Below are 23,425 nucleotides of genomic sequence, written 5' to 3'. Positions count from 1 at the left end.
ACGAGCAAGCAAAAAAGAAAAAAAAATAAAAATAAAAAAGAAAGCCCGCAAAACCCTACAAATAGCTGAGTTACCAAGACCCATAGCCCAAACCCTAAACCCTCCATTAGTACAGTGTTCTTGTTCCCAATAGTACTCCTTTCCCTTAGAGGAGTATTTTGTGAAATAAGGTTCCCTTGAAAGTGGCGTTTTGCTTGGTCGGACACATTAGAGAAGATTTTTCACTATAGATAATCTAAGGAAATGATATGTTATTATGGTTGAGTGATGTTGCATGTGCAAGAAGAATGAGGAGTCAGTGGATCATCTTCTACTCCATTGTGAGATCGCCAATGTTCTTTGGAATTCTATCTTTAATAGTGTAGGGTTGGCTTAGGTTATGCCTAGTCGGGTGGTAAATCTCTTTGCTTGCTGGAGAGCACTAGGTGGTATTTTTCAGCTTGATGCAGTTTGGAAAATGATTCCATTCTGCCTTATGTGATGTTTTTGGATGGAAAGAAACAATCGGAGCTTTAAGGACCACGAGAGAACATTGGTGAAATTGAAGGCTTTATTCTTTAAGACTCTTTTTCATTGGGTAGCCGCCTCTGATTTTAATATTTCGAGCTTTCATGTTTTTTTAGATCTTTTTTCAACTTCTAATTTGGCGTTTCTCTTGTATATTTTCTGTGTACTTGGGTTGCGCCTTTGTGATTTTTAGTGAATATGCGATTACTTTTAAAAAAAATTGTTAAGCGAGTAAATTTGCTATTTCCTATCAGTGTAGGCTTTTGGGATGAGTGATATTTGTTATTTTTTTTTTTTTGTTGTTGTTAGAATATTATTTAAATGATGAATTTCATCATTTTATATTAGTTTAAACTTATTGGATGATTGGTGATTTAATAATAAGAGCATAGATGTTGAGTTTGAATCTTGACTCCATAGTTTACCCTTCAATTTCAATTGAAATATTCTGTGTTGTTTGGTTTCACACGTGAGTGAGAATGTTAGAATATTTATTAAAAGATGAACTTCACTATTTTGTATAAATTTTAATTTTTGGGATAACTAGTGATTCAATAATCATTGTAATCATGATCTGAAGCTTAAGTTGATCCCTATTTTTCTTTCCAATCAATTTAACATGGGCCTAAAGAAAAAAGATTTCCAAAATAAAGGAAATAAAGATATGGAAATTTCTTTGAATGAAATTTTCAACAAAGCTATTTATTAAAGGAGTCATATTGGTGTTATGATACTTGTGCCAAATACCTGGATTCATATCAATATCCTTGATATAGGAATGCACAATATGAGACGAACTTGTTTTATGTCAGCAAAAAGTTATTTGGAAAGAACGAAATGGTTCTTAAAAGAATAAATCCCTACTCCTATAATATATATAAATATCAAAGCATTCTTATAAAAAAAAAATATATAAATATCAAAGCATTGATTTTCCTCCTCCATGTTTAATCAGCTATGCGATGATCTCTCTCTTACTTGCCTTGGTAGGTATTTATTGGGTTTTACCTATAGGAATCTGTTACACAGGCTTTGGCAATCAATGAAAGTGAATATGTGGTTGGGTTACATTTATTTCTATATTGATGAGTGGAACAAACATATTATAATAGAAGTGAATGAACTAACCAAATTCTTGAATGAATTTAGGTGAATTCTCCTTTAAATTTTATTTTATTTTATTATTTTTTACCTTGAAAGAATTTCAAGGTATTCTTTTCATTTGGTATCTTTATGGATTGATCAAGTAAGTCTCATTTATGTTATTCTTCCATGCATTGCATCGCCTATCAGGCATCTGGGACTAGTTGTGGATAGTTGCACTTCAGGAAACCTAGGATAGTGGGACATATAAGGACTTTGTTGATTTGTTTTAAGTGCATATGTAAACTGCAAGGAAATGTAGTTAGGTAGCACCTCCTTTTGGTGCCTGTAAAATCACTTTTTTTTTTTTTTAAATGTTTTTTTTTTTTTATAAAGTAACGCAAGTTCATAAAAGCGCAAGAGACGCAACCCAAGTTCACATGACGTGTTCAAGAGAAAAACACATTAAAATCAAGAACGATAAAAGAGAGCACAAAAATCTTCAAAGTTAGAGATACTGAGAAGGGCGTTAGCAGAGATATACTCAAAACTCATATTCTCGCAATCATCGAAACTTAGAGCATTCATTTCTCTTCAAATGCACTACATTAAACAAGAAAGGAATATATTCCAACTAAACCTTCCTTTCCAACACGCCAAGAGCTCCACCACCCGTTACCCCACTCTACTTCGAACATCTAAAGAATCAAACTCGACAAATCTCTCACAATATTACAGTGAAGAAGGTGGTCATCAGGAGTTTCTCCACTCTGTTTACACATACAACACCAATTAATTACTATGATGTCATGCTTGTAGAGATTATCCATAGTGAGATTTTTTCCTAAAGACGTTGTCGAAGTGAAGAAAGCAACCTTCAAAAGGAGTCTTAGACCTCCAAATATGACGTAGCGGAAGACTAAGGTAACTAATCAAAGAGCAACGTCTTTGATTTTGTAAAGAGAAGCGTCTTCGTCTTCTATAAAAAAAGATTAAAACAAGCCTGCAGGCTAAAAGAAATATAAAACTCCGCAGAGTATTTAAGAGAAAATTCTCTGATTTGATAATAATTCAATTGATTTTATAATAATTCAATTGATTTAGTTTTACATAATAAGTAAGCCTATTTATAGAAGAGAAATATTTGAAGAGAAAGTAAACCTAATCCTAGTAGTAATAGTAAACCTAGTACTAGTAGCAATAGTAAACCTAGTCCTAATAGTAATAGTAAATCTAATCCCATTAAGGAAAAGAAATAAATAAAGCAAATCTAGTCCTAGTAAGTAAAGGAAATAAAGTCTTAATTGTAAATAAGAAAATAAAATAAAATCCTGGTTTGACAATCAAGTCTTTCCTTTTGTACTTCCATTGTCTGAGAACAGATAAATTTCTAATCAAATGGCGTTGCTCCAATATTATTTTTGACATTTTTTCTATTTTTCGTTTTCACCGAAAATATTAGTAAATTCCGTCCTACATAAAAAATATTCATCTAAGGGAATGAGTAATCAACCTTAGGAAGGAGAACTTTGTAAAAAGTTTTGACCTCAATTTTTTTTTTTTTCAAAGAAATCCAACAAAACTTATCTTCACTACCTCGACCCATCCTAACGGAATACAAAGCATTGAAAGACGATACAAAATCCACTTTCCAATCATGCACTAATCTAATAAAATTCTTGTCCAATGCACCTAGTCATTTTGAGCAAACATATGGTTAGCCACTAGAGCATCCCTATCTCTTGCAATGCAAAATAACTTGAGAAAGGTTTGCTTCAGAGAACAATCCCCACACCAAACGTCATGTTAAAACCTAGTCCGAGAGCCATCACCCACCTCAATATTAACAAAACTAAATAAGGCATCCAAGCCCCTCCTAATATGTTTCCAAAGACTCACCCCCATATGCCCTAATGACAACATTATAGCATCGACCATCTACCAAACTACCAAATTTTATATCCATTACCCATCAACAAAAAGCTGCTTTCTCCACAATATACCTCCATAACGACCTTTTCAAAAGAGTCTGATTGAAAGTGAGCAAACTTCTAATCCCCAAACCTCCAAGATGAAGGGGAGTGCAAACCTTCTTTCAATTAACAAGATGGAACTTAGACAAAATCTTAACCTTGGATAACTTACGTAAGAGGAATATTATTGTGATGGAGTAGTGCTGTATGTGTAAGACTTGTAGAGACTCCATCGATCACTTATCCTTCATTGTGAGGTTGCAATAGAGATGGGGAGTGCGCTTCTTCATCTTTTTGGTGTTGCGTGGGTTATGCCTCAAAGGGTGAGCGAGTTATTGGGAAGTTGGAGGGGACAGTTGGGCAACCGCATGGCGTTGCACTTATGGAGGATGGCTCCATTGTGTTTGATGTGGTGTCTTTGGCGAGAGCGGAATGCACAGAGCTTTGATGATTGTGAGAATGGTTTGCTCGATTTGAAGAAGTTGGTGCTACAAACACTGTATACATGGAGAGTGGCTTGTAATACTTCGTCTGTTTCTACTTTTTCTGAATTTTTAGCTTTATGTTCTCTTCTTTCTCTTTGGGTTAGGGGTTCTCTTGTATATATCCTATGTACTTGGGTTGCACCTCTCTACGTTTTGAATGAATATACATTATTTATATATAAAAAAGATGGAACTTAGACTCGTTATCCAAACCACCCCACAATAAATCCCTAAGCAATTTTTCTATCCATCTAGCAGGGAAAAATTTACAATTGAGAAATCGCTGATTTTTGTAGCTTCTATTATAGTGAACTTTTGGAAGGCTTTAATAGGATCCATGGTAGGGACGGAGTTGGTGGATGTGGTTGATTGGAGTCTAGATGCATTATTTCCTTGTTGGGATAAGTTCAACTCTCTAATGCTTTGTTAAAAATAAGTTTGTAATTTCTGAAAATAAAGGAAACACTCTTGATATGGTTTAAATTTGTAAAGCTGATAATTTTAAATATTTGATAAGCGAGTTCTATTAGAATGGCAATAGGTACGACAACATAATTGTTTGTCAAATAAGTTACTTTTAAAGAATTATATTCACTGCTGGCATCTTTATGTTCAACCTATCAGATTTTGTGGGGGTGAATAGCAATCTCACCCAATCGGAAGGTTATAATAACCTAATTTAGAATAGTATGTACCGCTATTCACCCAATTGGAAGGTTATAATAACCTAATTTAGAATAGTATGTACCTACCAATCTCTGATTTTTTACAATGTAACTGCTTAGTTGTTTCTTACTAGAAAAAAAGAAACTCTCCATTTATCTTGCTCTTCTTCCCCTTCCCAAACCCTTTGCTTTTGCATAATGCACTCCCTTACCTTCCAAATATTTTTGGAATATGTTTCCTTAATAAATTTATTTACTTATGTATATGTACCGAGGTTTTACTTGTTTTAACCACACCAATACTGCACCTTGTTGTACCTATGTTGACACAATATGACATTGTTAACGGGATGCTCACTGCAACTTCCAAATTGTGCAAAATTTAGGGAAAACAGATGAACCTAATAGCTGGATGCATACCACTCCCGACCCCCAAACCCCAAACCTGACTACCAAACCCTGAAGCAGATGAGCCCAATAGTTGGATGCATAAACGTACCCGACTCCCAAACCTGAGTTAATGTAAGATAAGGGTTTGCTAATTCTGAAGTGGAGTCCTGTGAATAGGGGCTATTGGTGTGGATTTTTTTTTACTTAGATATGCGTTTTCCTTGTAGCTTTGCTGTGGGAGGTGGATGTGTTTAGGTTTTCCGAAATCATTAGCTGATGTTTGTGTTGAGGAAGGATAAGATTGAACTCTGATACCTCAAGTTTGGTGATATGTTTGTGTGTGAAAAATTACATTAAACTTGCAGTTTTGTGAAATTATGTTGTATATTGTCATTGTTTTGAGTTAGATACCAACCTCCCTTAAATTAGAAATATTATGTTTTAATCACTTTCAAAAAATCAAAACCAAGGTTTTCATATTTGTTTTACTCATTTACTTAAAAAAAGGGTTTTTTCTAAAAGAAAAAAAAAAAAAAACTCTTTTGTTGGATATTTGGTTTCTCGTTTTCCAATTATTGTACCTTAATTTTTTTTATTTTCTCCCTAACAGGAAGCAAAATGCTTTGGAAAGTTTGAGTTTAATTTTGACCCTAAAAAAAAAAAAAAAAAAAAAAATTCTAAATGAGGAGCAATTGGATTTGTGAAGAATAGTCAAAGTGGTCGAAATCAAGTTCTCTTAAATAATTTAAGCCTCAATAGTTAATACAATGCTTAATGAGTGTAAATTCAGTGGTTGAACTTTTAAAAGGAAAATTAGTAATTTAAGCATTTAAACCGAACTCTAACTATTGTTTTTGTATCGGTAAAAGATTCTGTTAGATTATTTAATATATATTAGTGTCTTAAAGATGAGCAGTGTATAATATTTTTTCAATTCAAAGAAGGTTAATATCTAATTCATAACAAGGGGAGAATACAGTCTAATTGCACAAAATCTCAAGGGAGGTCAGTGTAATTTTTTCCCGTGTGTGAATGCTGAACACATTTAAGATAGATTCATATTCTTATTTTTAGCAGGAGATGCATTCAACTCCATATTATTCCACATATATCTCATCCCATGGTTTATGTAGATGTGGGCGTGATTCTACTTGCACCAGGGTCAAGTTGCATCTGTAAAATTAACTAAAGTGTTTTTCTTAAGAGCAGGACTGGCAGTGGCAGGATAAGTGCTTGTGGAGGTAATGGCTATGGTGGTGGCGGTGGTGGTAGAGTTTCAGTTGATGTTTTCAGCAGGCATGATGACCCAAAAATTTTTGTGCACGGTGAGACATGTTCTGTTCTTTTGCTATGCTTATGTCCCTCTGTATTTCTAAAACATTCTAGGAGCAACTTATTAACTGGAAAATGCTTTCTTATTACCAATATGTTATATGGTCTCTTAAGGGGTCTGCCCTTGGTTCAAGATAAAGTTATATTAATATCACTGGAAGGCAATGCGGGAAGCCCAATCGGATGCATGACATGAATACATGAGGATTATTATGGCAATGTAGTTCAGACGTAGGGATACCATAGGCATATAATGAGACTGGGAACATAAGCTAGTTTTAAAAAATCATGTCATTTTGAATATGAAGGAGAGCCTAATTGCCGAGTCATTGTCGAATTTCAGTGCCCCGTCTGTAGCGATGGAGAAGGTGCTAGGTTTGGGTCAGCCTCAAAAGTGGCTGTTTGGTTTTGATCCACCTTCGGAGTTGGTAATAGACTCAATAGAGGACACTCCTCGGAAGGTTAAGGGTAGAAGGGAGCTTTTGAATTTGGAATGCTCTATTAACTATGATGCAAGGGAGCATCATCTAAGCGCAAGGCTCATGCTTGTTAGTGTTTGAGGGTTTTGGGCTTTGATGTCTTGTGGGTGTTGGGTTGGCGGGCATTTTTGGGTTGTGGGTGTTCTTGCTGTTTTTTGGGCTTGTGAGAGCCTTTGTGTATACAGCCTGTGTACTTAGGGGTGCCTTACACTTTTTCAATGAAGTTTTTCATTACTTGCCAAAAGAAAAAAAAAAAAAGAAATCATATTATCCAGAGTGTCTAGGGTGCCAAATTTTTTCTTTTATTAATTTATTGAAGTATATGTATGTACTTCATGTCACAAGGAAACGCTAAGTATCATTTGTATTCATCCCAAAAAAAATGTCATTGGATATAATCTGACATACTTCTATAACAATAGGGCAGCACTTAATTTTGGGGAATATTGTTTCATATGATCAATATAGTTGGGCTGAAAGACTTTTAAGCTCTAGATGATGTTGATTATGAGGCCAGTTTAAAGGTAGTGGAGGGTTTGGAATCTAAGGCAAGAAAAACTAAACATCATAGGTGCCGTCTAGGAGTTGTGCATGGTACACATGAACAGGAAACTTATAATGGATTTTGGGTGGTGATTGATAATGGGTAGTGTACTGGTTTTCTTGAATAGAAATTTGTGGATTGATTGGAATTTCACTGTGGTCTGACTGTGTCTTGCAATTGGTTGTAAAGAGCATAAAATTTAGATGAAAGAAGAAGAAAATAATTAATTTTGATGGAAAGCAGTCTTGTCAGTCTCTGTACATGGAATTGTGTTTGTAACAGGCTATGGATGTTCATGTGGTTGTTTTTATGCCTTCTCACTAGGTTTATGAATGAGGTCCGTGCCAACCATCTAGATCTAAAGTACCCTCGCCATTTTCAATTTTTTTTTTTTGACAAGTAATCGAAATATTATTAAAATTTTTATACACACCCAGGTACAAAGGAAGTATACAAGAGAAAACATCTAGCTAACTAGAATGAGAAAAAAGAGGAAGAAAATCAAGATAATTGAGCACTAATGGAGAAATAAATGCAGCTGTCCAAAGAAAAATAGTATAGAAGAAAAAAGACTCAAGTTCCTCCAATGTTTTTTTGCGGTCCTCAAAATTTTTATCGTTCATTTCCCTCCAAAGGCACCACAAGCGACAAAGAAGCACCATCTTTTTTCACACAACACTCTGAGTTCTACTAGCACACCACCAACAAGTAAGTCGACGACTCGGATAGGCATACCCAAGGCAGCCCAAAGTGCCTGAAAAAAAAAATTCTATAAGGCGCAAACAACCTCACAATGGAGAAGAAGATGGTTTACAGACTCTCCATTCCTCATACACATACAACACCTGTTAATAGTAATGACATTCCGCTTCCTAAGATTGTCCATGGTAAGAATATTTCCTAGGGCTACCGAATAAGCAAAGAAAGCCACTCTCAAAGGAGCCTTAGTTCGCCAAATACTCTTCCAAGGTAAAGGAGAGCCATCAATACGAATCGGGACATTGTAGAAATATTGGGGGTCCATAAAAACTTGTCTTCACTTTCTCGTCTCCTGCTCTTCCGCTAACTAAATACAAGTTGAAGAACAAGGCAAAGATATCCACCTCCCAGTCATGAGCCATTCTAGCAAAGCTAACATTCCATTGATTAGAGCCACCAGAAAGCTCCAGGTAGGCTTCCTTTAGGGCCTTATCCCCACACCATAGGTTGTGCCATAATTAACCTTGAAGCCAACTTCCATCTCAAATTTGGTGTGACTAGAAAACTTCCCTCAACACTTCTTAATATTCTTTCATAATCCCACCCATACGCCCCAACAGACACATTAGAACACCACCCACCCTACGCATTGCCAAATTTAGTGTCCACCATAACTCTCCACTAAGCCCTTCTCTCATGCGTATGCGTATAGCGCCATAACCAGTTCCGAACCTCCAAACTTCCCTAAGAGATTGGAAAGCAAACCTTAGACCAACTTACCAAGTGAAATTTGAACTCTTCACCGAGCCCCTGAATAAGAAATCTTGTTGAAGCTTCTCTATACGGTTTGCAATACCCATGGGGAGAGGGAAAAGGAACATAAAATACATAGACAAATTGGAAAGGGTGCTCTTGATAAGGGTAATCCTGCCCCCCAGACAAGTGCATCTTGAAAATAATTTATTGACTTCTAATTTAAACCAAGTATGTGTTTGTGTGCAAACAAATATCTTAAATGCGGAATTTAAATGAGACAAGATATTTGTTACGAAGTGGAAACTCTATGAAGAAAAAAAAACCACTCCGGGGCAGCCAAATCCAGGAAATTCACTATCCAAAAATAAAGCTAGTTACAAGACACTCGTACTCACATAATCCTATGCAGTAGTCATACATTTAACTCTGGCGTGTAGCCCAACACGAACGCTTCCCAACCAGATCTTCCACTTGAAGGGGTTTTTGATGGATTCCTTTACTTTAAGGCCGACCCCTAAGATAGATTTCACACGAACACTTGAGCACACACTGGCACCGGCTTGAGAGTTAGCAGATCTTCGATTCTCCCTAAACACCCTCTCAAAGTACTATGGAATTCACTGTCGAATTCTATACAAAACACAGACCTAGAGCTCCCTATTTATAGGCTTCAAGAGACCTCAAAAACTGTTGAGATTCAGACTGTCTGTCGAGCGTCCAGACGGTAATTTGCCACGTCCGGATGGATTTCTGTGATATCCTTCAGAAACAGCGCAATTCTATCCTTATCAGGTTTGCGTCCGGACGGCTTGACCGAGCGTCTGGACGGTTTTCGCTAAAATCATTTCCGCGTTCGAACGGAAATCTGGAGTTTATCTGAACTACTGGATATCGTCCGGACGTGTTGCCAAGTCGTCCGGACGGTCTGCAAATACTGAACATCGTCCGGAGGTGTTGCCGAGTCGTCTGGACGGATTGCAGAGACTTCCCAAACAGTGTTGATTTCTGAAAACAGACTCGTTGAATACTGATTGACCGAGCGTCCGGACGGTGTTGCTCTGACATCCGGACGTCTTCAATGTTTATCTGTAAGACACTGCGGGGTGTCCGGACGTCTTCAAAGGCTCGTTTGGACGGTTGCACAGGAACCGGCTGATTTGTCTTGGTTTTTGTAATGGACTCTACATGGATATCTTTTAGAAGCTTGTGAACAGTAGATGTCTGAATATATGAAGATTCTGATTTGAAAACCGTTTGTCTGAAAACATGGAGATTGAAAAACCGACTGTCATGTTAAAACGCAACCATTACATAAAGTGTTTTTGTTTTATCCATAATGTAGCCAATGAAAATACTAACAAATTCCCTCTTTGGCCATTCTGGGACAAACACACTTGACCGGTTTGAAAATACATTTCCGGTCTAAACACCAAATACAACAAAAAAATACTCCCCATTTTTGTCAGACAATGACAAAGGGTAAACAGAGTAGAAAATTAAAACCATAAGTGTTTAAGCAATACACAAAGTGTCAACATAAATTTAAAATTGTTCTGAAAATAAGACAAGAACAAAAAAAAAAAAAAAAAAAAAAAAACTCAATCATCATCATCATTCAGCTTGGGATGATGATATTTTTGGCATTCTTTAATGTTGATCTGGCTCTGTTCGACACGCTCCCCGATAAGATTGACTTCCCGCTGAAGAGCTAACATGGAAGTCATGAGCTGTGCAAAAGCAGCCTCAATGTCAAAAGAGGGAGGCACAACCTAAGATGATGATGATGCGGTTGCTGTGGGGAGATCTGGTGGTGGCTGAGGAACAGCGCCTTGAGCCTCGTGCCGCAACTGGGCATTAGACTTCATGAGAGTCTGGATGCCAAGGGGATCTGGAATCCGTGAGCGGGGCTCCGAGTTTGAAATGTCTGGCACGACCTGAAGGCAGATTTGAGTGATCAGACACCCAAATGACAGACTCGTGTTCTTCTCATCGTGAACCTCGAGCATAATGTGCAAGATATGCTTGCACAGGCAAAATGGAGTTCGCATCACAATGGCATATAGAAGGGTAGCCGTCTTGAGGGTAAGCTCACTCCGCCGAGCTTGAGGCCAGATGTTTGTCACCACAATTTTTGCTAAAAATCGGTGCATAGGAGCAAAGGTACCGATGTTAATCTGGGAGTGGGACTTGTCCTCACACTGTGGTCTCGTCTCAAAGAAGTCATGGAGAAAATCAATGCTGGGAGCCTCATCAGGAAATAGAGCTCCGGAGACTGGCAGAACAGGGACCCTGATCACAGTACTGATAAGCTGGGGGTCTATCAGAATAGTTTGACCTCTGACCATAGTCTGCATGATCAGTCCACGATCATCATCCTGAGTGACGATCATATGGCCATAAAATTTCCGTACCAGTCTGGGAAAGGCCTAGTAGGCACAATTGTAAAGGTACTCCCAGTTGTTCTCCAGGAGCATCTGAGCAATAGGAAGCAGATCGGGGTCTCTCAGATCTGCGCGGAGAAGATTCCGCTCAGATAGGACTTGTCGTGATTGCATACGATGCAATCGGTTAGCAACTGATTCCTCAATTCTTTGTCTGACTCAGGGAGGAGAACTGTCTGAAGACAAGATTTCTGAACAAAAAAAAAAAAAATCATAGACACAAATCCATGAAAGCATTAATTCCTGTTAGTCAAAAAAAAATTTGGGCATTATAACGGCTGTAAAATGGACTATCAAAATATTTACAACATCAAGAAAACACAAGCCAAACAATATGGAGAACCAAATAACATAATCTCAACCCAACTAATAGCAAATTTTGAGGAATAATACATTTTTTTTTTTGATAAGTAAGAAGAACTTTATTAAAGAAAGCGTAAGGCGCCCTTAAGTACACATGAAGTATATACAGGAACAACCAATGCTAACCCACAAAAACCCGCAACACCAAGGCCCCATAACACAAAAGAATGAAAACAAGCTACAAAAGAACCCAACTAAGAACAAGACTAGCCACAACCCGTCAAGGCACAACAAACCTACAACATGTGTGCCTTGCCTTTCCTACTCCTAGAGGGATTGTTCGCGTCACCATAGTTGATGGAACTATGCAAATTTAGAAGCTCCCTTTTCCCTTTAGACTTTTGGCGCGCAAAAAACTGAAACTCCTCTTCCATGGCATCCCGAATAGCCAAAGCCGCCTCCCCAAAATTCCCATCCATTGCCCAATCTAAGGGCAAACCATCCCAATAATCATCTTCATCCTCTTCCCACACCACAATCTTCCCATTATGATCAAAATCAACTGGCCAATTACGAGATTGGGAGAAACCATTAAAGAAACCACTCGAAAGGGGAAGAAGGACCTACCACCCCGCCATTGTTGACCTCCTGAAGCGACATGGGAGGGATTGATATCGGGGGGAAGGTTGAGAAACCCCTTCCTAAAAAGGCCCTGATTCACAGGCGTCACTGACTTCTTCATTGCAGGAGGCTTTGCCGCCTTCTCAGCTGGCGGCTCTGCACCTGTAACCCCTCTTATCAACGTAGCCAATTGACATCTTCACGGCTTCCAGTGAGTCAAAAAGAAGCACATCATTCCACTTCACAGAATGCCCTTCCCTCAATTTTTTCGCCCTCCTGTAGTAACACTGAAAAGGCTTAGAAACCACCCCAGGGAGGGGAGAACGCAGCTTCTCTCCTAAAAAAACTGCTCCAGCGAGAGACGGAGGGGCCGAAAGGGGTTTAGGAATCTGAAACTTCCCCAGTGGAGTGAACTTAAAAGAAGCAGGATCTGCCGGAAAACCCAGATTTGGTGCCGGAGAAGGGGGGAAACCGAACATATTAGAGGCTGGAGTCCGGCTAGATACCGTCGGAAACACCTGGGAACTGCTCGACTCACCCCCGGAAGAAGACTCTGTCCCTGTGACTGCTGCCGACGAAGGCTCCGACTTAGAGAAATCCCCAACAAAAGCCGATGAAGCTGGACTTGTGGCCTCTTTGGCTCCCAACGCTGTAACCTGCAAACCCCCAGGAGGAAGCCGATTCAGAACCAACCCAGAGGACACCTCCGTTGTCGTCTCCGGTGAGAAAGGCGACAGACAGGAAACTTTAGGTTTCCGCTTGAGTCGGGCCACGCGAAAACCTAAGGGTTTTCGAAACAGCCCCGACCCGACAAACCGGATCAGAACTCTCCTCATAGCCCGGCCCAATGCCAAATAAAAACCGAGACCCAACTTACGCTACATTCGCAATCTCAAATTTTCAAAATTCAAACGAGAGTACTTACCCTGCCGACGTACAATCTGGTCTTTGTCCAACAGATCAAGCAGGTGAGACTCCAATGAGAAGCAATCCACCGCCGATCTCGGAACAGCCTCTGCATGCCACACCGCCGGAAGAAGATCAATCTCGCAAGGTGTCGCCAACGAAGCCCTTAACCAGGAACGACCATCACCCACTATGGGCATCGTCTTCGCAGCAGTGGTCGAATCCGACCTCAAAACCTCCGCAAAAGAAGGCCCCGTCCACTTTGGAGCCAAGCCCAGAGTCGGCCGAACATCCTTCACAGCCTTCTTCTCCGATGTAGATGAGTAACTGAGCTCGCAACCCACCGAGACTGAGAAAAAGTCTACAACCTTTCTCAGCTCGTCGGAGAATTTAAGCCATCCCCACCCTCCACGGCCCTCAGGGATAACAATGGACCCTTTCCGACCGCCCAACCCGAACGTTGTCGCCTCTAAATAGCGCCTAGCTTTATTCCCACCTCTCCGAGCAATTAGGACCTTCGAACCTTCTCTGAACGACTTAACACAATCTTGCTCTGCCGGGAGACCCAACAACACTTCCAACGTCGACGCAAGCCACTCGGAGCTTTGAGCATTCAAGATGACCACACCCAGGAAATTTTTCCTCTTCTCCTCCACCCTCAACGTCGACGCCCCATCCAAAACCGCGAAGTTAAAAGACTTCGACTCCACTAAGAAATTCTTATCCATCTACTACACACCCAAGACTAAAACGACAACCCAAAAAAACTACATCGTCGAACAAAGAACCACCCAACGAAACAGATGACCGAAACACAAAGCTAGAGGACCAAGTAGGAGGCTATAAGAGAAAGAGAATGTGAGAGGACGGAACAGAAATCGAACCCCTAGCTGGACGCGCTCTCACACGCCGTCACTAGGGCATAGAGAGAATAACACATATTAAACTCAAAATAGTAGAAACCCAAAAACAACCTATTTTAATCATAGAAAGCTTAAAATAAATTAGTGAAAGAGTACAAGAATATACCTGGGGTGGAGATAAAATCCAAAGACGACACTTGCACGTGAGAACTATGCATAAAAAGTACTAGAAAAACGCACAAGACAAAAAAACACAAAAGGAGGCCAAAAAGTGAGTTGCGGCGCGGGAAGAAAGCGATTTAACCCTACAGGGTTCACTGTCCGGACGGAACTTAAGTGACGTCCGGACATAGTGCCACGTAGAGGTCGCAAAAACACGGTTGTCTGGACAAGAAGAATAAATGTCCAGACGAATCAACCGTATCGTCTGGACACCAGAAATACCGTCCGGACAATCAGGATCACCGTCCAGATGTCCCAACACACCGTCCAGACGCTTCATACAAAAAATCTGAAAAAGAGAGGAAAAAGAGCAGAAAAAATATTTTCAAAATAATTTACAGAGCACGCATGTATATAACACTGATATCTTAGTTCAATTAGCATTTAAAAAGAAATCCAAGATATAATTGAGAGTTATGTTTTAATCACCACAATAATTTCCCTGTGGAAGAATATTTTTTAATAGAAAACTTAACTCAAGCAATGTGTGTGTGTGTGAAGGCTTTCTCAATAAGGTATGAAGTATGCGGATGACTTAAAACTCCCGGATTTTTCAAAGAAGAGAGAAAATCAATGTTAGATAAGTCAAAAGTCAAACCTTATTATGCTAGGGCCTAGTTACCCTCATCTGATACACTCCTCCTAAGCTGTAGCACTTTTCTTTTACTATGTCCTTTAGTGACCGTCTATTTCCGCAATGATGGAGATTTCCCTTGCTGTAGTTTTCTTGGGGACCCAAGTCTTTTTCGCCTGAGTAGGCTTCTGCAGCTGCTGATGCCTTGGAGTATGATTTCTGGGCGGTGATCTATGCTACCTGGGTGACTTAGGTGGAGGAAACTTAGGTACGACATGACTGCTAACTCCACATTGGTGACACATTGGAGTTTTAGGAGCCTGCCATTTTTTCTTCTGCTGAACTTGCCAATGTGGGCACTTAGGCCTGATGTGCCCTAGCTTGTCACAATGATGGCACGTGGGAGGCTTTTTCTTGATAGGAAGCTTGAACAGAGGCTGAAAGTTGACAGGAACTTCTCCTTCCATAACAGCTTTTCCCTTATCAACTCTTGGGGGTGGGAGTCAGAATAACTGGCTTCACAAAAATGGTCTTGGAGGTAGAAGGAGTATCAGAAGTAGGAACATACCCGAGTCCGGTCTTGTCAGTTGGGCACTTCTGAATGGAGAGCATGCGAGTGAGCTTCTTGTCTGAGACTCTCTCTAGTTGTAACTGTGTCTCCAGTAGCCTCTCTTTTAGATCATTGATCTTTATGAGCATAGAGGTCTTCTTAGTCCTGAGGCTGTTCAGCTCTAGTACCTGCTGCTTGTATTTCTCCCTCAGCTTTAGGAATTCTACATATTGAAGTTGATAGGCTGACTGCATATCTTATTCTTCACTATTCTCAGAATAGTAGGACTGAGAATCCTCCTTATCTTCATATGGGGTAACGAATACCAGGAATTTTTCTTCCTCAGGAGCTTTTTCTTCTTTCTCAGATTCATCGCTGAGAGTTGAATTAAATGCTTTCCCTCTTTGTTTCTTCAGATTTGCACATTCAGTCCTGATGTGCCCAAAACCTGAACATTCGAAGCATTGGGGACTCCTTGGATCTTTCTTTTCTACTTCTTCTGTATCAGTTGTGTGAGGAGCCTTTCTTAATCTGTCAGAGAACTTCTTCTTGAACTTATTATTCTTCATAAAGCGCTCGAAGTTCTTGGCTAACATTGCCACTACATCTTCATCAACATCCGAGTCTTCGTCAGATGAGACTACGGATTTCTTTTTGGACGCCTTAGATGCTTTGAGGGCAATTGTCTTTGCCTTTCTGATCGGAGGTAAGGAGTATTCGTATGTCTGAAGAGATCCTACCAACTCTTCAATCTTCATCTCCTCCAGATCTTTACTTTCTTCTATTGTTGTCACTTTAATCCTGAAACGCTCAGGCAAAGATGTTAGTATTTTTTGAATGAGTTTTACATCCGAGATTTGCTTCCCAAGACTCACCATCGAGTTTCTTAGGTCGCTAATCTTAGTGTAGAACTCTCCGAATGTCTCATCTTCTACCATCTTAATTTCTTCAAATATAGAAATCAACATTTGAAGTTTGGCAGATTTGACTAGTTTTGTGCCTTCATATGTTGTTTCTAGAATTTGCCATGCATCTTTATCAATTTCACAATTTGAAATTCTTGCAAATTCAGATGGTGAAAGTGCTTGACATAGTGCATGGAGGGCTTTATCATTGGATAGCCTTGCGCTTGTTTGAACAACAGTAATTTCGTCTGTTTCTTCTGGTTTAATCCAACCAGTTTCAACAATTTTCCATACGTCAATAGATTTTAAAAAGAAGTGTATTAGGGCTTTCCAATAGCCATAGTTCGTTCCATCAAAGGACGGAACAGAATTAAGATTTTGAGCCATAATAATCGAAAACAGAAGTCAAAAGGATACACTCAAGAAATAAATCTAAAAACAGAGTGTACCAAGCTCTGATACTAATTGAAAATAATTTATTGACTTCTAATTTAAACCAAGTGTGTGTTTGTGTGCAAACAAATATCTTAAATGCGGAATTTAAATGACACAAGATATTTGTTATGAAGTGGAAACTGTATGAAGAGAAAAAAACAACTCCGGGGCAGCCAAACTTAAGAAATCCACTATCCAAAAACAAAGCTAATTACAAGACACTCGTACTCACATAACCCTATGCAGTAGTCATACCTTTAACTCTGACGTGTAGCCCAACACGAACGCTTCCTAACCAGATCTTCCTCCTAAAGGGGTTTTTGATGGATTCCTTTACCTTAGGGCCGACCCCTAAGATAGGCTTCACAGGAACACTTGAGCACACACTGGCACCGGCTTGAGAGCTAGCAGATCTTCGATTCTCCCTAAACACCCTCTCAAAGCACTATGGAATTCACTGTCGAATTCTGTACAAAACACAGACCTAGAGCCCCCTATTTATAGGCTTCAAGAGATCTCAAAAATTGCTGAGATTTGGACTCTGTCTGTCGAGCGTCCGGACGGAAATTTGCCACGTCCGGACGGATTTCTAGGATATTCTTCAGAAACAGCGCAATTCTATCCTTATCAGGTTTGCGTCCGGACGGCTTGATCGAGCGTCCGGACGGTCTTCGCTAAAATCCTTTCCGCGTTCGAACGGAAATCTGGAGTTTATCTGAACTATTGGATATCGTCGGACGTGTTGCCAAGTCGTCTGGACGGTTTGCAGATACTGAACATCATCCGAAGGTGTTGCCGAGTCGTCCGGACGGATTGCAGAGACTTCCCAAACTGTGTCGATTTTTGAAAATAGACTCCTTGTTGAATATTGATTGACCGAGCGTCTGGACGGTGTTGCTCTGACGTCTGGATGTCTTCATTGTTTATCAGTAAGACACTGCGGGGCGTCCAGACGTCTTCAAAGGCTCGTCCGGACGGTTGCATAAGAACCGGCTGATTTGTCTTGGTTTTTGTAATGGATTCTTCATGGATATCTTTTAGAAGTTTGTGAACGGTAGATGTTTGAATATATGAAGATTCTGATTTGAAAACCGTCTGTCCGAAAACATGAAGATTGAAAAACCGACTGTCCTGTTAAAACGCAATCATTACATAAAGTATTTTTGTTTTATCCAGAATGTAGCCAATAAAAATACTAACACATCTATTTCCAACTTTTCAGCCGCTGCTCTATCTTCTCAATAACACCGTCCCAAATAGATTTGGCCTTAAAAGGGCCCCCAAAGGGAGACCAAGGTACTTTATAGGCAAAGAAGAAACGCCACAGTCTAGAATGCCTGCCAACCTATCCTCATTCTCAACATTACCCAATGGAACCAGTTCCGATTTAGCCAGATGAATCTTCAATTCAGAGACAGCTTCGAAGCATAAGAATAAAGCACGCAGATAGCGAAGGTGGTTAGGCTTGTCCCTATAGAAAACCAAAGTGTCATCTGCATACAAGGTGTGAGATGTTAACCTTCCCAGACCCCACATAAAAGCCTTAGAGAAGACCCCCATCAACAATTGTAGAAATCATTCTACTTAAGACCTCCATAACAATAACAAAGAGAAAACATGACAAAGGATCTCAAGAAACTGGATGGAGTGCCATTCACCAAAACAGAGAAGCATATCGAAAAAATACAATGCGTTATCCAAGAACGCCATTACGCCCCAAAACCACACCTTCTCAACAAGTAAAGTAAGAAGTCCCAATTGACATGATTGTAGGCCTTCTCAATATCTAGCTTATAGAGCACCCTTGGCTCACTAGATCCGATCCTACTATCCAAACATTCAGTGGCAATGAGCACAGAATGAAGGATTTGTTTGCCTTTGACAAAAGTGTCATAAGGATTCGAAATAATCTTCTTGGCGACCCCATTCAACCTATTGGCAAGGACTCCAACAATAATCTTGTAAACAACACTCACAAGACTGATAGGGCTGAAATCCTTGAGATCAATGGCCCCAATTTTTTTGGAATCTCTCTTTCTTCACTGCTATGTGGCTTCTGCTTTATGGAGTTCTCTCTTCAGTCGTTTCGGGATGTCTTGGGTTATGCCTAGACGGGTTATCGACTTGCTTGCTTGTTGGTCGTCCTCTGGAAGGCCAAGGAGTGCTGCGGTTTGGAAAATGACTTTTATTTGCCTCTTTTAGTGTTTATGGAGCGAAAGAAACAGTAAGAACTTTGAGGATTTGGAAAATACCTTGGAAGAGATTCTATTCTTGTTCTATCTTTGTACTTTTGGACTACGACTTATGTCCACCCTTTGTCCTTTATTTTTGCCGACTTTCTCGCTCGCTTCTCTCTTTCTAATTAGGTGTTTCCTTGTATACTCTCAGTATATCAAGGGGCGCCTTACGCTTTCTTAATGAGATTTGTTTCTTACTTATCAAAAACAAAATTTTCTTTGGAATGAGGGCAATGAAGGTGGCATTGAGACTTTTCTCAAACTTGCTACTAGCATGAAAATTATGGAACACCCTCATCAAATCTGCCTTGATCACCTCCAAACAAACTTGGAAGAACGCCATAAAGAAACCATCAGAGCCTGGCGCCTTTTTACTGTTCATACCTTTCACCACATCATGGACCTTGCTCTCCTTGAACGCTCTCTCTAACTAGGAAGCTTCCTCCACATCAATGGAATCAAAATCGAGGCCGTCCAGCTTGGGGCCCTAACTAAACTATTTTGAGAAAAGATTGTCACAGAAATGCACAATGTGATCTCTGATGCCACTTGATCAAAAGATACTGAGCCATTGATTGACAATGACTCGATGGAGTTCTTCTTATTTGAATTGGCCACCCGATGGAAAAACTTTGTGCATTTGTTACCCTCTTAACCAAAGAACCCTAGACTTTTGCCTCCGACTTATCTCCTCCATTAAAGTAACTTTCTCCATATTCCCCAATAACATAGGTATTCCTCAGTTTCTCTTCAACCTCTATGACCCTCTCTTCCTTTGAACCATCAAGAACACAGAGCTCCTCCAAAAGAGATTTTTTTTGAGATACCACGTTGCCAAACACTTGCTCATTCCACGCTCTTAAATCATCTTTCAAGGCCTTAAGATTACAAGCCAGAATAAAGTTAGGGGGGCCTTGAATCGATAAGTTGACCACCACTGCTTCATTCTGTCCACAAAACCATCTGTCTTAAGCCACATATTTTCAAACTTAAAGGATATTTTGCCCCCCCTTAGTACCACCACAATTAAGAAGAATGGGAAAGTAGTCTGAACATAACTTATGCAACCTTTTCTGAGATAGCCTGTAACTTCGATCCCATATTGGGAAGATGAGTAGCCCACATAGAGAGTGTGTGATTTATAAGAGATGCTCATTAGTTGTAAGTCTCACATTGCTTAGTTATTAAGTGAAATTAGGCTTTATAAGGGATTTTAGGGAAGCTCTAAATTGACTAATCCTTTTGGGGTGATAGCGCAAATGTGGCTAGCGCTTTTTCCTGTGCCATTATAAATGGTATCAAAGCTACTTAGTAATGCGCTATGTGGTTTTGTCAGTACCGCATGATGTGGCCCTGACGAAGATGTCAGGGGGTTTAAGGGGGGAGTTTGTAACACTTTGATTCCATATTGAAAAGATGAGTAGCCCGCATAGAGTGTAAGTGATTTATAAGAGATGCTCATGGGTGTTAAGTCCCACATTGTATAGTTATTAGGTAAAACTGAGCTTAATAAGAGATTTTAAGGAAACTTCAAATTGACTAGCCTTTTTGGGGTCAAAGCGCAGATATGGCTAGCGCATTTCCTTGGGTCGTTACATAGCCTAGGGAACTTGGCTTCCCATTCCGGAGAGACTAGAAACCTATCAATTCTAGACCAAGAAAGGGTCTCCCGATTGTTAGACCACGTAAAACTCCCACCGAGAAAGGGGAGGTCTATGAGATCCTGCTCAAAGATAAAATCAGAGAAATCCTTCATAGAAGGGCTAAAACAGCCTTCAGCCGACCTTTCACCACGACAGATTCAACCAACTAAGCAAGCCGGCCAATTCCTCCTGTAACAATCTTCTGGCACCATCTAAATTGGGCCCATAAACCCCCGCAAAACCCCAAGAGAACCCATCTTCGACATTTCTGAATGAGTAGGCACCAGAAAATTCTCCCATACACTCTTCGATCTTCTCTACTACCCTTCTATCTCACATGAGCAAAATACCACTGAAGGTCACTCTAGAGACAGAGTAGCACCAATCCACATGATGACACCCCACAGGACATGCACAACACTGTTGGAAATGAGCTCTAATTTAGATTCTTACAAACAAATAATGTCCGCCTTCAACGTTATAGCTTCCTCTAGGCGTAGGAAATGAAAGGCCTACATGTTGTAGGGTTGTGTGCTTTGGTGGGTTTTGTAGGTTGTCTCTCAGGTATTTGGGTTTTGGGGTGTTCTTTCTCGGGTTTTGGGGTTCTTTTCTGTAGCTTTTGTCGGTTGTTGAGGGTTAGCTTTGGGTGCTTCTTGCGTATACTTCCTGTGTACTTAGGGGCGCCTTTACGCTTTTTTTTAATAAATCTTTACTTATAAAAAAAAAATTAAAAAATAATGTCCGCCTTCCACTTTCTAAGCAAATTTCTAACTCTCAAGCACTTGTCACCCTTATTCAACCCTTTATGTTCCATGAAAACAGCTTGGGCTTCATAAATAACCACCGACAACCCTCCCCTTGACTCTACCACGGCTCGCACTATCGCTGTTTGCGCCATAATTTTGATAAGTAATTGCAATTTTATAAAAAAAAACAGCGTAAGGCGCCCTTAGTACACACGGAGTATACAAGAAGCAAAAGCCTCACCACCGACCCGGCAAGAAACAACCCACAAAACAACCCAACCAAAGGCCCCTAAAACTCTCAATCCTCAATCTTATCCCACCGCCTATGTTCCTCATCCAAGGCAGAGAGGTAAGCGCCACAGTATTAACCTCTTGCCCCTTCCCGATCCCCATTGAAGAGCAAAACAAATACCACTCCACAGAATTGAGAAGACGAGCTCGACTAGGACAAGAACAACCCTGGCCTGAGAAACCACGATCTGCCTGTGAATGAGAGGACGAACTCGACTTTAGAAACGGCCGGCTAAGAAAGTCCACATCTTCGTGTTTTCCTTGACCCACTGCCTACTTCGGCTTCCTCCCTTTACGCTTGTATTGAATCAGAGACTTCGGCCTGGGATCTTCCAAGGATGAGGAACGGAGAACCATCATTTCCTGCGAGCCAACCGTAGAACCAACACCCGGCGAGCTGCTGGAACCACCCTTGGAAGAAGACAGAACTGGAGAAACCCCAGGTGCAAGCTCCTCTCTGGCCTTCCTCAAGCCCCCAGAGGTCTCCGGCAAAAGAGGGCACTCAAGCGAACCCGACAACGTCATACCCACACCCTCTATGGTATCCAACGAAGCATCTTGACGGACGGGAGGCTAAAAGATTCGGGAGGAGTCGGGCTAAGCGGAAACCCGAACGTTTACGACCCAGCCCAGTCCCGACAAAACGGTCCAAAATATTTGTTACAGCCCGGCCCAGAGCCAAGTTCGACCCGTTACCCAGCTTGCTCCACATTCTACGTTTAGAAAATTCGAATGTGAGAAGCTTCTTACCCAGAGGACAGATAAACCGGTTTTTATCCAACAGATCAAGCGGAGGTGATTCTAGAGAGAAGCAGTCCACCGCCGTTCTCAAATCGTCCTCTGCATGCCTCACCGACGGGAGAAGATCCTGAACACACGGCTCCACCGACACAGCACTCAACCTGGAACGACTACCCCCCACGAAAGGCACCTTGCCTGACCTCAACACCTCCACAAAGGAGGGACCCTTCTAGCAAGGAACCATTCTCAACTTCGCCTCTTCTTCCTTCCCCTCATCTTTGACCGACACAAACGGGGACCCAGATCCGCATCCCATGTTTGGCACAAAGGAAAACAGCGGCCTTTCTCAGCTCGTCTGAGAATTTGAGCCAACCCCACCCACCACGGCCTTCTGGGATCAAGACAATGGAGCAAGACAACTTTATTAATTCTCTACTACCTTTAACACCCACTTTCGAGCAAGAGGTCGGCACCTGATTAGGGCAGCTTGCCTCAATAGCTGTAAACAAGGCCAAAAGTTAAATGCAAAACCCAATCCAAAGGCACGGACCCTGTACCGTGTGGAATGGCTGCTGCAAGACAGGAAATCAAAGGAGTGGGCTCCTCTGCGGCAAAACAAATCCACATCCATGCAGGGATGATTAACTGGAACCCGCATGCCCCCTTGAGCAACGAATGCCCACTCTGAACTAGAGGAATTAGAGGACACCTCGAAACAGAAAGGGACTTTCCTGGAGCAACCAGATTCAAAACCGTTAACTGGGGCTTTGCTGCCAGGGTAATATGGAAGCCAAGTAAGAATAGGACCCAACTGGAAAAGCTCACCGGAAAGGTCTGCAGGGGGGTAATAGACATTTTTTTTAATATTTTCTGTGAGTTACTGAATAAAACCTTGCTGTTTTCAAATGCTATTCCATCTTAAAACTTCAATTTCTTTCTGTATGTCTGTTCATTTTTTTTTTTTTTGGGGGGGGGGGTGGGGGGGGGGGGGATTGGTTTCTGACTAATTGAACCAAATGGCATCTTCTCCACTT

General features: G+C 40.7%; 1 protein-coding gene across 3 annotated transcripts in view; it reads left to right on the top strand.

Moving 5' to 3' along the window:
• LOC133870340 (uncharacterized) overlaps positions 1-23,425 on the top strand; it is a 53,915-nt gene that overhangs the window by 5,615 nt on the left and 24,875 nt on the right. For all 3 annotated transcript variants that reach the window (XR_009900700.1, XM_062307436.1, XM_062307435.1), the window contains exon 2: positions 6,313-6,428. Coding sequence is in view for 2 of the 3 variants with exons in the window: in XM_062307436.1 (XP_062163420.1) it covers positions 6,313-6,428 (116 nt within the window). In the remaining variant the exon portion in view is untranslated. The remainder of the gene's footprint in view (positions 1-6,312; positions 6,429-23,425) is intronic.

Source organism: Alnus glutinosa, chromosome 6 (assembly GCF_958979055.1).
Source record: "Alnus glutinosa chromosome 6, dhAlnGlut1.1, whole genome shotgun sequence".
In the NCBI taxonomy this organism is placed as follows: domain Eukaryota; kingdom Viridiplantae; phylum Streptophyta; class Magnoliopsida; order Fagales; family Betulaceae; genus Alnus; species Alnus glutinosa.
Note: the sequence above shows the minus strand (reverse complement) of the source record. Positions and strands in the feature narration are given on the sequence as shown.